This window comes from Actinia tenebrosa, unplaced genomic scaffold, assembly GCF_029948245.1.
Source record: "Actinia tenebrosa isolate PJP-AT-01 unplaced genomic scaffold, QUT_ActTen_1.0 PGA_scaffold7__59_contigs__length_16204524, whole genome shotgun sequence".
NCBI classification, from domain to species: domain Eukaryota; kingdom Metazoa; phylum Cnidaria; class Anthozoa; order Actiniaria; family Actiniidae; genus Actinia; species Actinia tenebrosa.
The window spans coordinates 5,127,296-5,143,534 of NW_028292584.1; the positions used below are offsets into that span (position 1 = coordinate 5,127,296).

General features: G+C 37.7%; 3 protein-coding genes across 5 annotated transcripts in view; all 3 read right to left on the reverse strand.

Annotated features, from left to right (window-relative positions):
* Positions 1 to 16,239, reverse strand: part of LOC148905394 (scavenger receptor cysteine-rich type 1 protein M130-like) — a 111,996-nt gene that overhangs the window by 39,819 nt on the left and 55,938 nt on the right. The gene's annotated exons all lie outside the window — the stretch shown is intronic.
* Positions 2,233 to 7,852, reverse strand: LOC116307598 (uncharacterized). Its single transcript, XM_089039890.1, has 6 exons — positions 7,710 to 7,852; positions 7,139 to 7,240; positions 6,138 to 6,218; positions 5,172 to 5,601; positions 4,027 to 4,431; positions 2,233 to 3,838 (listed from the first exon to the last, which is right to left on the reverse strand). The coding sequence occupies exons 1-6, from the start codon at positions 7,842 to 7,844 to the stop codon at positions 2,619 to 2,621; spliced, it is 2,373 nt and encodes a 790-aa protein (XP_088896016.1). The 5' UTR covers positions 7,845 to 7,852; the 3' UTR covers positions 2,233 to 2,618.
* On the reverse strand, positions 9,007 to 14,123 carry LOC116307599 (uncharacterized). 3 transcript variants are annotated; one of them, XM_031717868.2, is made up of 5 exons: positions 14,010 to 14,123; positions 12,301 to 12,329; positions 11,110 to 11,381; positions 10,282 to 10,392; positions 9,007 to 9,921 (listed from the first exon to the last, which is right to left on the reverse strand). In XM_031717868.2, exons 2-5 carry the CDS (start codon positions 12,314 to 12,316, stop codon positions 9,775 to 9,777), a joined length of 546 nt encoding a protein of 181 aa, XP_031573728.1. In that variant the 5' UTR covers positions 12,317 to 12,329; positions 14,010 to 14,123; the 3' UTR covers positions 9,007 to 9,774. The 3 variants fall into 3 exon arrangements, with proteins under 3 accessions (XP_031573728.1, XP_031573727.1, XP_031573726.1); XM_031717867.2 differs by lacking the exon at positions 14,010 to 14,123 and adding an exon at positions 13,732 to 13,822; XM_031717866.2 differs by lacking the exon at positions 14,010 to 14,123 and adding an exon at positions 13,634 to 13,806.

A 16,239-nucleotide genomic window follows, 5' to 3' on the forward strand; every position in this document is an offset into this window, starting at 1 on the left:
AAAAGGGAGAAAAAGGGGGTTAGGCGAATGCGAAATCGTACTGATTTTTGGAGCAAAACATGGAAGTGAGGCAAGAGTGCAGTAGAGCGAAAACTGCTTGTCAAGCAGAAATGTCAATCTTTGTTTGCTTAAACGTTGTATAAATTATTTTGTTTTTCAGAACATAAATATTCCATAGAAAGCGATAGAGGTAATTTTAAAGCAAAACCTTGACTTTCTTTTTGTTCCTTAATAAAGACACGCACAATGTAAGATGGTTCTCTGTCCTTTACTCTATAACCTATAAACCAATAATTGTACAAAGTTAATATTGGAAGCTAAACTATTTACAGAAACATTAGGTTTTAGATAAATTGTCCTGTTTGTACAGTGTCTTCCAGCTTGGAGCGCTTGATCTTATACACAGTACCGTCTTCTACTAACAACAATTTGCGTTTCTTTCCTTTATGTTCTACGGGCTGGATACCAGAATCGATAGCATATATGTTGTTTACGAATTACAAGGTCAACCACTTCTTTGCAATATCTTTCTTGTCTGTTAAGCACTGCTTTTTCTTATGTAGTGGTGTCTTTTGCTTTTGAACAACAGATTTTCCTAGTGGTACTCTAAGAAAATTATTAAAGTTTGTTTCCATGTCCTCTTGTCGTTTTATAAGTCTCTCCAAAGTTTTCTCCACACATAATTTTTTATTGTCTGTTCCAGTTTTTTCATCCTCTAAAGGTACACGTATTCCAATTTTACTCCATTTTAACCATTTGACACGTTCGTCGGTATCCATACGGTGAACTTGATCGAGATGATTTGCTAGTCGAGCAAGATTGGTGCTTCCACATCCAAAGACAGGACAGTTTCTTCGCGTTCGACCCATGTTTACTTGACCAGTGACTCACTGCAAATGGAAGCTTTCTATTGCGTTTTTATGTATTTATTAGGCCCGAAGTGGCCCGAAGTGGCATTTTGTGGCCCCATAAGGCCCGATGGCCCGTTTGGTTGTAGATCCTTTTCCCTATACAAGCATGCCCAAACTTGTTTGATTCCACCATTGTTTGATCTTTTACGTCATCGTAAAAGTGCTTGCCTTGCTGTTTTGCGCTATAAAGCTAGCGATTTTCTCATATTTTCTCATTCTACATCGGAACTTTGTGCTGTGAACATCTCCAAACAAATCTCCTACTCGTCTCGACAATATGCAAGCTTTGGGTCTTTTTTCGCGTCGTTCTCTTCTTGGTCGGTCCAACAAGAGTACTGTCCTTTTAGAAAAAATTGCCCAAGAAAATTCCCTAAATAAATCCGACGCCTTCCTGCTTCCCATACTAGTTGTAGTTAACAGCGCCAGTTCTATTTAGGGAATTTTCTTGGGCAATTTTTTCTAAAAGGACAGTACTCTTGTTGGACCGACCAAGAAGAGAACGACGCGAAAAAAGACCTAGAATAGGTTATAAAAAGAAAAATCATGACGCGTGCCTGATCCCATTGTTTGGAAAACATAAAACCAAGATGAATAATGATTAAGATATCAATCAGGATATAAGCCGCAGGATCGCAGTGAATCCCTGACCCAATGGATCACAAGCTGGAGTATATCATAGGATTGTTAGTTACTGAGTATGATCAATTCGATTACTCCAGACGCTGAATGAGTACCAATTCGCTTTTGGATAAAATACTTTACTGGAGATGAAAATACTTTAGAGTGGTATTTCTAAGTTCATGTTAGAAAGAATACATAATCGTTGTATAACTATGAAATATGGTTGAATAAAACCGGGATACGTTCCGAAAACTTTATTTTCATAAACATTGCATCTTTTCTACTATCCTAAGATCATAGGTGTTCTAAAATAGAAACATGTAACCAAATCCAAAGTCGAGATAATACAGTGAGCAAAAAATAGATACAGCTTGTCCAGGATAGGGATTTCGGGAGACTCGGCTCTGGAATATTAAAAACAGCCCCTGATTGGTTCATGCGTCTGATTATGTCATAATTCGGACTATTCTAAAAATAGATGTGACCAATCCAGGAGGATGCTCAGAAGCGACTCTGATTCCTTCTCAAGAACTATGACGTCATAATAGGGTTGTTCTAAAAAATAGATATGACCTATCCGAAAAGGAGGTGTGACATCACTATGAAGGATGTGACGTCATTTAATGGGGCTGACGTCATTGCAAGGGTTGATCCACGATCCACCCTGATCCACCCGACGCAGAACCCCTATTCTGTATACTACTGGCAATGTTTGTTTAATTTATTTTAAGTACTAAAGTTACAAAATATAAAATAACCATATTCCCATTAGTTACTTTGTCACTTGATTAAAGCTAGGCGTCAAGTCCAGGAAGCACTATGGTTTGTTCTGGATACTTCTCAAGGACTTTTGCAAGTGTTCATAAAATCTTTATAGGGAACTTTCTTAAACCAAACCTTTTGTCCAGGAAACACTATGGTTCTATCTGGACATTTTTCAGGGACTTTTGGAAGTGCCCATTTAATCTTTACAAATTACTTTCTTAAATCAGACCTCTTATTTTTAAACCAGACTTCTGTTCCAGGACTAAGCACTATGGTTCTATTTCTAGTCTAGCAAGAAACTTGTTTCTACCTGGAAACTCGTCAGGGACTTTTAGTTCTGTTCATATAATCCTTACAGAGACAGTACTTTCTCAAGTCCGGCCTCTTGTCCAGGATACATCGAGGCTGTTCACCATATTTATTTATTCTGCTAATATCCCCAGTGACAGTAAAATGTCCTTCTTTAAATCTCACCGGTGCCTCAAAGAGCCCATCACCCGGGCTTGTTTGTATTTGTATTCTATAATTACATTCATTCAACTCTTTTCTCGTTTTGGAAAATCTTGGTATTCTTCCATGAATATCCTCTGATCCAAGAAATTGCTGAAATTTTGCATTAGGCATTTGTTGAAGACTTGAGGAAATGTTTTTCAGCTTCAACTGATGGCATAATGTAGCACTTCTTTCATCCAAAGTGAGCATCTTATTGATATGATTCACTAGAGCTTCCGAACCTAATTTTATATGCCTGTGTTTTGTGTCTGCAGCCTTTATATTTAAACAAGGGCAGTAGTGTTCAGCTACCCCTGCTGTTTCGCAGTCGCGTGATTTTGGAATCTTCTGAAACATGCTAGTACCTCGACTGTGATTAAACGATTTAGGTGGATCCGGGAACGTTAAGATGTGACGTAACGTTGCGTGGAGATCAAAAGGCGAGGTTAATAGTTCGGCGTTATGATGAATGCTGCTTAATATTTCTGGGTATTTGTTTTTGAACCAATCAGGAAACGTCAAAGATAATAATGGTAATCTTTCTTCTAAATGCCCTTGTAAAGTGGCTCTTGAAGCTCCATAACGAAAGCCATGGTCCCCAAATACTACTAGAAGCGTATCATTCAAAAAATTCCTTTCTTTCAGATTCTTTACAAATCTTGTGAAATCGTCTACAGCGAGTTGAACAGTGTTAAGGTTATTATGGGAAACGTCGGTAAAAAAAGCCACACCAAGTTTTGGGGTCTTAGGATAAGCCTCGAAAAATGTTTCTATGTATTCTAGGTGAATAAGGTGTTGGGGTTTGGAGTGAATACAATGTGGCTGCGTCATTTTAGCGCTCTCCCAAAAATATCGACTAAAATGGTCCGTAGGTGTATTGTTAAAGCCGTGGAGACGATAATTAAAAGCAGCAAAGTCTGGGCAATCTTCACTAAACATTGTAGCGTAGCCCGCGGTTTTATACTCTTTGAAAATCCATGGCCAGCGGTCTACCGGACTAGTGCCAGCAAAGTCGCGTCTTGCTTCGGGGAGATCCTTTTCAAAATGGCCTAAAATGAAGATCGCAACAAAAGTAAGAGTGTACGTTTGTACTGGTTAAAAAATATTTTTGATTAATTAATTAATTTGTTTGATTTTACATAATGTAATTTCATTGGTCCAAAGTAAAATAATATTCAAACCACAGGGTACCCAATCGTATATTTTGTAAGCTGTTGAGTAATAAATGTAAGTTTACCTGTTAAAAATGCCGTTAAAGCTGGTGTTGTGCCATCTCCAACTATGGAATATCCATCCATAAACACTGTTTTCAGCTCTTTTCTCATGTATTTGTAAGCTTCAGGAAAAACACGTTCAAAATTGGCCCTCGAAAGCGAGTCAAATCCTATCATTATGACATTAAGCGGGATCCCTGTGTTAATTCTTGGACGAGCAATAACATCTGGCTTGGGTACTACTGCGGCATGGTATTCCACATGGGTCTTGTTGTCTTTAGTTTTGGTCTCTACGCGGATAAACTCATGGGGTACTGGAATCTTCTTTATTTTTACATCGATAGAGATATTTTGTCCAATATGGAATCCCCAGTCTTTTCCAGGATTTCGAGTAATTGGAAAATACACTGCGTGGGTAACCTTTGCGTCTATATATATTAAAAAAAGGCATTGAATTAGATGAAAATATATAGAATAAATACTTGTCAAAAATATACACCTATTTCAAAAAACGTTGTCGGTTGGATATCTGAAATCAGAAATTCGAGACCGATTGGAATTGTGGGGGACTGAGTGTTTTCTCGTTAAAAATTAAATATACATTTACCCAGATAGTTTGCGTGCGCATATCATCGCTCAAAGGCAGTACATCATGATATTAACTTTTTGCGAACTAATTAACTGATTAAAATCACAAACAATTACATCTTACAACCCTCAATTCCTTTGGTTTCAGATTTCAGATCTCCGACAGACAACGTTTTTTGAAATAGGTGTATATAACCCTGTGCTCAAGTTACATGATGACATTCCTGTGGAGGATCCAGGATTTTTCAAAGGGAGGTTCCGTTTCTTAAACTGTGTATAATTCTCTTTTGTTTAGTCGATGTTTGACAAAAAAATTGGCTCTAATCACCTAATTTACTATCTAGTAGCGGACCAAGCTATGATAACACGACCCAACGCAAAATTACTAATATTTTTTAAAATGAAAACTTATATAAGGCATATTTCTATTACCTAAAAGATAAAACCTTCAAAGAGGGTTCCGTGGACCCCTTCGACCCCCTCCCCCCCCTGTATCCGCCACTACACTCGGTCCTTTAATAATTTGCGTGTTGTTTTTTATGTTACTATTTTAAAATGGATGCTGCATTACGGTACTTACCGGGCAAAAATTCAATAGCTCCATTTCGAAAGTTGGTTATATGCTGCCCGTTGCAATGTAAAGGTTCCATTTTCTTGATAAACTTCATCATATTTTTATCAAATGGATTAAACTTTGTCAGTTTACAGCCCTCTGTGACGTTATCAATGACTGTGTCGTCGTCATCCACAGCGCACATGTCCAGCGGTTTTTCAAGTCCCTGCGCATGCGCTTTCTTGACAAACAAAGTGTGTCCCGGAGATCGTATAAGTATTCCTTTGATGTGACTTTTGAAGAAAACATGCCTAGATGACGTCATTGTAAAGCCTTGACATTTGTCAACGTAGGCGTCGCAAAGGAGTTTAGCTTGACCTCGAGTGAGCATGCGCCATGTTGTACATTCTTCGTCATCGCATGACATGTTGCCAGTAGCAACGTCAAGGTTGGTAAACTGTAAAATCACACATGCATTATTAGTTTTGGATGGAAATAAATTGAAAACAGTACTTGCTCTAAATAGAAAATAACTTTTGATTGTCGACAAAGATAAAGCCAATAAATTTAAAAACCAGTGCAACGAAAAACAAAGAAAAACCGAAAGAACTGAAAGAACTGAAAGAAAGAAACCGTGAAATAGAAAGGTAAAAACGAACAAACGGAATGAAAGAAAGAGAGAGAGAGAGAGAGAAAAAGAACATCCACATTCACACATGAATTGGAATTGGCCCTTTGCAGTTAACTTTCACGTGTTTGTTAATTCTGTAAAAAAAAATTTTATTTCAAATTAATGATTCTTTTTAGCTACTTGTAAAGAACAGAATGAAACGATGTGTAACTAGTGTGTTACAAAATGTAGTTTTATTACGATCTTTTGGAGCAGGTTGTAGAAAGTTTGTTTGCTCACCACTAAATTTCACCTATGGGAATCAAATATTCATTCATTTGCTCTCAGTAAATTAATCAGCTGCAAAGGGCCTATTATCTTACCTTGACATATTCCTTTCTCACACGACTAATAGCGGTTGGTGTTGGCTGTGTTCGATACACTATCCTCGTAACTATCTTAGTCTGACAATCAACAAAAGGAACGAATGGTCCAAATCATTGATAGTATCCAACTATATACGCTAACTAATAATTAATTATACAGCTTCTCATTAATCCCATGTAGGTAACTGTCCAATTATTTTCTTAATTGGACAGGTCTTGTTGATATGGGATTAATTAGGCAGCTATATAATTAATAGGTAATGGGATTTCTTGCTCCCCAATCAAGAAATAATTAGACACGAAAAATTCCTCTGACTGCCAAATTGGACTCGGCCTACGGCCTTATTCAATTTTGTCAGTCCTCGGAATTTTCCTCGTCCAATTATTTCTTAATTGGACAGCATGAAGTCCTATTACATATACTAATCCATGATTTTACTCCCATGCGCGGAAAAAAATGCGCAGTTCCAAACAAGAGATTAGTATAGATCTTGATAAATATTTGATTAAGAAAATAAACGCAAGTATTGCTGGACGTTTCGATGACATCCTGTCATCATTTTCAACAACATTTAATGACAGATCAAGCGTGTGGAATTACTGTATGACAAAAATATATGTGCGTATTCAAACAAAAAGTTTTGCTTTCACTGAGGCCACGTCCACACTATGCCGGATAAATTTGAATCCGAATTTTTATTTATTCGGTTAGGCCTACCGTCCACACTAGTCCGGGCGATTCACCGAAAACAATTTTTTTCGAATACGGTCTCCAGAGTGGAACAATTTGAAAACGCCGGCTATCCGTATTAGTGTGGACGCAGAACTCTTATTCGGTTTCGGTTTGAAAATTCGTATTCAAATTTATTCGGCATAGTGTGGACGGGGCCAGAGTCTGATTGGATGTTCAGGGTTGGTTTTAATTCCCTGATGAACAATAAAACAAGGGAATTGACTTTAATAACAAGTGAAAAAAGGCTATATTTGTTTCCCTGTACCTTGATTAATTCAATGACTCTTGTTGGGATGTACGGCGTGATTTGATTTGTGGGTAACGGGGCCTTGGTCACTGAAATACCTCGTTGTTGCTGCTTTTGTTGCTGTAACCGAAAAACAAAATATGCCACGATAAAACTAGAATTACTTTTCTTTGCGACAAAGAAATGCTTACGTTAAGAACAAGAACAAGAATATGAACAAGAATGACAAGAAGTAATAATAGAAGAAAGAGGAAGGAGACAAAGAAGAAAAAGAAGAAGAAGAAGAAGAAGAAGAAGAGGAAGAAGAAGAAAAAGAAGAAGAAGAAAAAGAAGAAGAAGAAGATGAAGAAGAGGAAGAAGAGGAAGAAGAGGAAGAAGATGAAGAAGAAGACGAGGAAATGAGTTATTTAAAAAAACACAAAATTTACTCGCAATAACAGTTCATTAATTTTAAATAAACTTAAACGTAAGAATAGGAAGAGGAGTCCATATTTATAGCAAGGTGTATATGAAAACAATAACGACATAATACAATATATTCACTTAAGGTAATTTGATTTGGCAAAAATCAAAGATCAAAATATATTACCTTATTTATCTTGTTTTTAATGGCTGTTATTCGTTGATGGTCGATATATAAAACAATGATAGTATAGCATGATAAAGCCACTAATATTAAAGGGAGCCCTTTTAATCTTCTAACAAACGTAGTTAACCAAGACATTATCGAGGATGCTGAATTTACACTGACGAATACATTAAAAAGCTGTATCGTTTTAACTTCATTATTATGCATAATGTTGATTGAAACGTAGAACGTTTTTACGATGATGTTTTAGTTCACATAGCAACGAACGTAGAAAATTACGCATACACTGAGACATCTGAACAATATAAATAGAGTTTAGATTTAAAAGCTAACTTCTTCTTAAATAAAGCTATATATTCAATTGGAATTTTTTGTTTGGTTTTAAAATATATTGTTCTAGACTTTCAATTTCGTGAAGAAGAAAAATATTAAATAAAAAAATATCGCATTGGTAATGGAATTAACACCTACCAGCACCTAATCAGCAGGAAAGAAACAGTTATTTGGCCTCTAGCAACTACTAAATAAATTAATGTGATTGATCGGATTGCTTTCATATTCACTATGATTTTGATAGAAACCGTCAACGCACTTAGACCCTGTCCACACTATGCCGGATGAATGAATGAATGAATGAATGAATGAATGAATGAATGAATGAATGAATGGATGAATGGATGAATGAATGAATGAATGAATGAATGAATGAATGAATGAATGAATGAATGAATGAATGAATGAATGAATGAATGAATGGATGGAATAAATTAACTTTATTTATTCACGGTTAACGACTCAGTTACACTGCTTTTTAGGCGTACCGGCTAAAATTTAAGCAATAAATACGAATAAGCCTGAGTAAATGAGTCTGTAATCAAGAAACACAGCGGTAATTTGGAACTCGAAAAGGGTCTATTCACCGTGGGCTCAATTTCAGCTTCGCCGTACATGTTCAGATGTGCTATGAAGCGTTTTTGCCGCCTCTGATCGGACTAGTGTGAACGCGAAATATTTTATCCGTTTTCATGTGTTGACGGAAAACTTTTTTTTTTCGGTTTCGTTGTGAGAGTTGCGGATTCAAATTTATCCGGCATAGTGTGGACGGGGCCTTCCCAAAGCTACAAACTATATGCTAAGTTTGTCTAATTCACATGCATTCAGGGGAGTAGCGACATCTCGGTCAGGTCAAGCATGTACCATCTTCCCATCTTTAGGGTTATTTTTGAAAATTGCGACGAACATAACCCGATTGATGGGTTGCAAGCATCCCGCCTAAGAGACTTAAAAGACAATAGCATTTTTGAATTGACTGTACATTTATACATATATCTAATTTATTCAGTATATGTAATGATATTCTATGTTACATTCGATGACTGTCAAAATATTTTTTTCTTGTCTATTAGATCACACAGATTATAAATCAGTTGTTTTTAAACGTTGAAAGTGGTTATTTTGCATTATGCATCTCATTAGGTATACTACAATACAGGGCTGTCAACCCCTGAGATATTCAAATCTGGAGAATTGATAGGGAAGGGACATGACGTCACAGCGGAAAAAAGCGCGCGAAAAGACGTCACTTGCTTTGTAACATTTGATGTGATTGGTTTATTTCTGACCAATCAGATTATCGCTTATATTACAATGGCCTGCTTGCAAGAACAGTTTCAGGAACGTTTTGATTTTGTTAGCGATGTAAAATAACACAAACAACATAAAATAATTGGAATTTTATGGTTGTGAAAGTCGAGTCTCACAAGAAATGATCAGCTTCGGGGATTATCCGGGAGATTTGAGACTCTAATCTGGAGTCCGGGAGACACGGTCCAAAATCTGGAGACTCCCGGTTTTTCCGGGAGAGTTGACAGCCCTGACAATATGTATACTACTATAAATGTATACTACAACGTTTCTGCAATCGAGTCTATATTACTTTATCTCAATATAACTACCTAGCTTAACGAATAATTCATTTCTTTTTATTCACCTTACATTACTTAAATCTAAAATGAAATCTCATGAAATAACCAACTCTTTCACAGACAGCGCTCCAAATAAATGATTAATAGCTCCAATAGTGCGCATACATCGCGAAACCAAATACGTAGATAACAATACCAAAAATAAAGCAAGCGATGTTCATCTTCCGGGCTAAGTCTGAGTAGGAACTAGCTTGAGCAAAATATCCCTTGTCGTATGCTGAATCAACCTAAAAAAAAAAAAAACGAAAGATCATTAAAATTATTAGACATTTAAAGACTGAATTTATTTATTGAATTGTTTTAGTTCTATTATGTCTTTATTTTATTATTTTGGGAGTGGGGGAGGGGGGAGGGGGGGGGGAAAGAGGTTACTATTATTTTCGTAACATGCTAAGCCTGTAGCTTCGAGCTGCGAGCTGCACGCTGGAATTTGTTTTTTCGCTGCCGCTAGTCAAAAAACCATAAAAGGTACCGACTGAATAGTTTTGATTGGCGCGTACTCTGCAGGCGTCATAAGATTCGGTCCCAGATCCTCACGGGATAATAATGACGGATGCCGAGTAGACGAATCTGCGGCAGCGACTTACCAGAAAACCAAAGATGATGGCAATGATTCCAAGAAAGGGACAACAGCAAAATGTGTTGATAATGGAGTGAACGAGGTAGTTACAAGGCCTTAAATTCCCTACTACGCACGGCTGAAACGAAATAAAGAAAATAAGTAAAGACATGGCTCGATTTTCGACTACTACTAATTAGCCAGCATTTAGCTAACTTTGACATATCCAAAATTGCGTTGAAAACTGGCAACGAGTAGCGTTACAAGTTACAAGTAATGCTGAATCATGGTACAGTCCTGGGACGACATGTTTTGAAACAAAATGGCGGAAAGCTTAATAAAGTCACTTTCTTGGAAAAAAATAAAAATAAAAATAAAATAATTAAAAAAAAAAAAAAGGAAAAAAAAAAAGCAACAACAAAAAGCAAAAAAACTAGAATAAATGAGACTTGATTGATAGTCTGTAGAACAAAGAAGACAAATAGCAGCCCTAAAACAGCCCCACGATTCAGCACGCGTCATACTCGTTTCCATTTTACCGCTCCAGCTCGGAAAGACCAATACAATACAAGTGTCTAGTCGTTCTAGCGCTTTCGCACTAATTGGGGACAATTTTCGCTCACACGCACTACCACTACATTCAATATTTTATGCACACAACGCTCAGCTCACACGTTGATTTTTACGGAGGGAGGAAACCGGAGAAACCCCTCGTAGCATAGGAGAGAACAATACATCAAACTAACTCAATTCACATGTGGCGACCGCAGGGCTCGAACCAGCGACCCGACCCGTTGGACTCACAGCGGTGAAATACGACGCGTTAGCCGCGAACGCCGCCCATGCTATCCATTACCTGCATCACGACTGTCGTGTTTGTGGTCGTGAAATTCGTGGTTGCCTGAGGTTGATTTACCAACGGCTGATAACCCGGCACATACCCATGTCCTGCTTGCGGCTGAGGGCCAAAAAAGCTCTGCTGATTAGCCTGGGGCTGAGGAGGATAGTAAGAATACGGTGGTGCTGTATAACATGGTTGAGGATCTGCATGTTGTACGCATGAGCTCTCTGGGTCATTTTTGTTCGCTGGTAGATCAAGTTTTTCGCCTCCATGGTGAACTTCGTACACTAGTTTACAAATAAAGAAAGACATACGTGCTAAAGTGGCTTTGCTAGTGTAGGGTACCCTCGCTTATGACCTCTTGGTCTTATTTTCGGTTCTTGTACTGCGCAGGGTATATGATAAGAGTAACGACTTTGTTGGGTCTCTTCATTGATTGGAATGTCTTTCAACGAGTTGTTCAAATTTACTCCCTTTGGTAACACCAAAATCCTACATTCCAATGGTATCGATGAGTAAGTTCAGTTCTACATTTATTCTATTCATGTCTCAATAATGTCAGAAAATATATTAGAAAAAAAAAAAGTGTAGACAAAGTTTAGGAAAATTCCACTGATAATGTTGTAAGCTTTTGCTTATTGAATTGACGTCGTCCATAGCCTAATTCGGGATTTTGGTATTCAACTTCCAGCATCACATTCACCTACTTTTTTTTATTCAGTTCTAAATTAAATTAGTTATTGTAAATCAGTTATTACTTTCAATACGACGAAAGACTAGCGTCCGAAGCGTCAGTAAGTTTTTTCATCTTTTCACTGTGTTAAATTTACCCTTTTATCATTACTGTTTCATTAGAAAACCCGACGCAGCTCACACTAGTTTTTAGCTAGTTATCTCTAGTAATCCCAACGGGATTAATGAACGCTTTATTTTCAACTAACCTTTTCTTTTATCTTTTGATTGTTTGTTTTTGTTTCCTTGCCTACCTTGCTCTCATTGGTTTCTTTTGTCTTATTCTATCATATATTCACTCCTTTCTACCACTTCTTTCTCTTTTACTCCGACGAAGGACTAGCGTCCGAAACGTCAGTAAGTTTTTTCATCTTTTCACGGTGTATAATTTACCTTTTCATCATTACTGTTTCATTAGAAACACCGACGCAGCTCACACTAGTTTTTAGCTAGTTATATCTAGTAATTACTTACATTCGTTTTCGGCCATTGCTATTCAGTTGCTATAAATAAAACAATGAAAAGACAATATTACTAACGGTTTCCTGGTTCGTTTTTATAGTTAATTCAAAAAACGTTGTCGTCGACTGGCTCAAGCCTACGCGACTGGACCGAAAGGAATATGGGTAAAAATCACTGAAGCGGTTAAATATTCGTTCTGAATTGATTGTTTCCGAAGGTTTGTGCTGTATACCAGGCATCACTAGTCAGATAAAATCATGCAGTCAACTCGGCTTCAATGATTGCTACCCAGAGTTCCTTTCGGTCTAGTCGCGTAGACTTGAGTTTGGTCGACGACAACATTTTTTGAATTGACTGTATAAATTTTTGTTGTGTACATTTAGCTTTGAGAAAATGCAATCATTCAGTTTATAAATCGAATTCGAAATCGATCGAAAACAAACAACTTTGTTAAAATCGAGGTAGGTCTAGCGGTAGTGCCCTCAATTCTCAACTCTGGGATGTAGGGCTCGATTCCTGGTTGACTACGACATCACACATGTATGGCGATGTATGACGAGCGGTGATTTACTGGGTTCAATATGACATACGGTATGCATAATGCTAGGTTCAATATGTCCAGATTCAGTTCAGAATCCTTTCAAGTATATTATATGATGAGCGGTACATTTACTGGGTTCAATATGACATACGGTATGCATAATGCTAGGTTCAATATGTCAAAATTCAGTTCTGAATCCTTTTAAGTATTTTATATAATGAATTTATTTTGGTTCTAGAAACTCATTGATCATTTAATAGGCCATTTCACGGATCCCGTTACTCAACCTCAGCCTCGTCAGCGTGTAATTATTCTTTAGAATTTGACTACAGTCTTCAGTAATGAAAGGAATGTACACATCAACGAACAATTGAAACACTTAAAAATTTCACAGGTTGTAGGCAATTTCTAAAGAATATATTACACGCTGACGAGGCTGAGGTTGAGACACGGGATCTGTGAAATGGTCTATTGTCTCTAGCTGAAAGGAACTCATGCAGGAAAAAAACACAGTCCCCGATAGGAAGCGAAACCGTTACCTTCTAGAGACCGGTCTTATACGATGCCCCTACCACTGTGCTACAGAAAATACTCATGATGCGTGTTCATTTTCTATACTTAATTTTATGGATAACAATAAAAGCGAAATTCTCAATCGTTCTAAGAGTCAGCTGTGTCATGACTTAGATCAGCCTAAAGGGATGAAATTCAGGGTTCGATCTGTGAGTTAACCTTGCCCCGACTTCTGAATGCCAAGAATTTTTCTAACGGTTCGTTCGATCTGTAAGCTATTCGTTTCCTTACCTAGATCAGGTTAAGAAGCTTATTCAGGGTTTGATCTCAGAGTTAGCCTTATTCCTTGCAATCGAGTCAGCCATTCACACGATTCGACCGTTACTTACCAAATGAAGAAGAAAGTGTTCCCAAATTGAAGATTCGACTAGATATATTACGAAAAGCGTTTCCAACGGAAACTGACTTAATGTGTTAAGCTTAACTTGACTAAATCTCATTATGGAAATTAATTTGATTCAGCGAAGTTCTCTTTCGTTATAAAATGTTATCTAAAAATAGAGTGAAACTAATGAAGTTGTTAAAAAAAGATGTAATGTTATGTTTAGTGTTATTTAGAACTATACGTAAATATAATGAAGGGAGATACTTAACAAAATCTACTTACTTTGAGAGCCGAGTTCAGGAATTAAGACCCCAGCAGAGCAAACTCCAAACTACCCTGCGAGCAGAGTCTCCTTTTAACTCCTCTACGGGCGAGAGAAGGAAAGGAGACTCTGCAGAAATCGTGTAAAATGTTATTTGAGTATGCGCAGCGGTTGCTAAGAAACTAATTCGTTCACAAGCTAACACGTTTTATAAAGGGTTTCCGGTTACGTTCCGAACGCGATTGCCGCTTCAAAACAAAACATGTTTTTAGAGTCAGGACCTCATTGAAAGATGATCTAGTGTTCTTCTTTTACTGCTTTAATTTCATCAAGCTTAGCAGCTTGGAGACATGCGGAAATTTGGGCGCTCATTATTGCCTGGAGTGGAGTTATTACCACCAAAAGAGGATTCTTAGGGTATCGACTAGATAGTGTTTGAATTGATTTCTTGAAGATGTTTGATCATCGGAGTTACAAGCTGGAAAATAAGTGACTTTCCTTGACCTGTCGGCAGCGAAACAAACGTGTCATCCATAAAACTTTCTAGCGATTTCCTTTGATGAATAGTTGGTTAGAATTGATTTTTATTTGATAAAACGTGATTTAGAACGCTTTCGAAACTACACTTTGACATAAGACGCGGGCTCAATTTTGGTCATCGGCCATATTTTTAATACAGACTCGCGCATCAAAACCAGTTTAAACCAGTATGAAACCTGAAATTATGCATCTCATTATCCAGATTCTTGGATAACGGCAGTACAAAAGAAATACACGATTTCTACAGAGTCTCCTTTCCTTCTCTCGCCCGTAGAGGAGTTAAAAGGAGACTCTGCTCGCAGGGGAACCCCAAACCTAAAGCCTCGGAAAAAAAAAAAAAAAAAAAAAAAAGGATTACGGTACGTAGAGCCCTCCTTCTTTCCTGCAAGCCAGACGAAAAGCAGGCTCTGTGTACGAGATTGACCCAACAGGTGAAAGTGACAGCCACAAAAAATAAATGAATAAATCACTCTTTTAGGGTTTTCACTTTTAATCATATCCTTTTAGTAATCACTACCAAATCCTGCAATCTGATTGGTTCAAAGGAGTGCGATTAATTCCCAAATCGCATCCTTAGGAGCTCTTAATCGCATCCTAAAAAATTTTTTTAAACAATAAAATAAAACAAAAAGCAAAAAACAAAAAAGTTTTTTAGATGTTTTTTTTTTTTTTTTTGTTCGCATTTAGTTCTTCTACTACATTAAATTGATTATTCTGCACTCTTTATTGTGTCTTTTTCTTGTGTATGATTACAAAAAGAATATGATTAAGTGGTAATTGAACTGAGTGGAGTGCAATTTTGGTCTGCATGAAATCAAACTTGCGATTACAAATCGCACTCCCGCTACGCTGTCTTGCGATTTTGTAATCGCGCGTTTGATTTCGGACCAAATTGCACTCCACTCAGTTCAATTACCATCACTTATTGAAAGGTCAAGCCGTTCTGGCGCTTTCGCACTAATTGTGGACTTTTTTCGTTTACACCCACTACCATTACATTCAATATTCTATGCACACAACTCTCAGCTCACTTGTTTATTTTTACGGAGGGAGGACACCGGAGAACCCGGAGAAAACCCACGTAGCATAGGAGAGAACAACACATCAAACAAACTAATCAATTCACATGTGGCGACCGCAGGGCTCGAACCAGCGACGACCCGACCCGAAAGACGACGCGTTAGTCACGAACGCCATCCATGCTACCCAAATGCAAGTCCCTTTACCATCGACCACTTTAGTTAACTTTGATTCAGTAATTCGGGGTGTAAACTATGATAAATCCGTGTTTGATATTATTGAGTATGTAAAGTTTTGGTGAAAAAAGCTCGTATGTCTTGAGCCTGAATGTAATTCAGACAAAATTAAAACCCGTCAGTGTTTTCGCCTAGTGAGAGTGGAGGAGAGCCCATTGTGGTCCAGAGGTATTGGCAGGGTTTGCAGTGTGGCAGCTTTGTCGTTGTGTTATGGTTTAGCCAAGTGCTTGTGGAAAGATTTCTACCTCTCACCCACCTCTCAGAAGCAAGTATTGGACATGGTAAGTATCTCCACCGCGGTAGGTGTGATGGATGCCAGGTGGGCGGTGGACTGTGGCGTGGTTGTCATGGTCACCTCTGCGCACGTGCTAGTTAGGCTCGAACATCCCTCGCACCCTGGCACTCAACCCAAACTTAACACTACTATGAGTTTTAATTGAAAATAAATTATAAC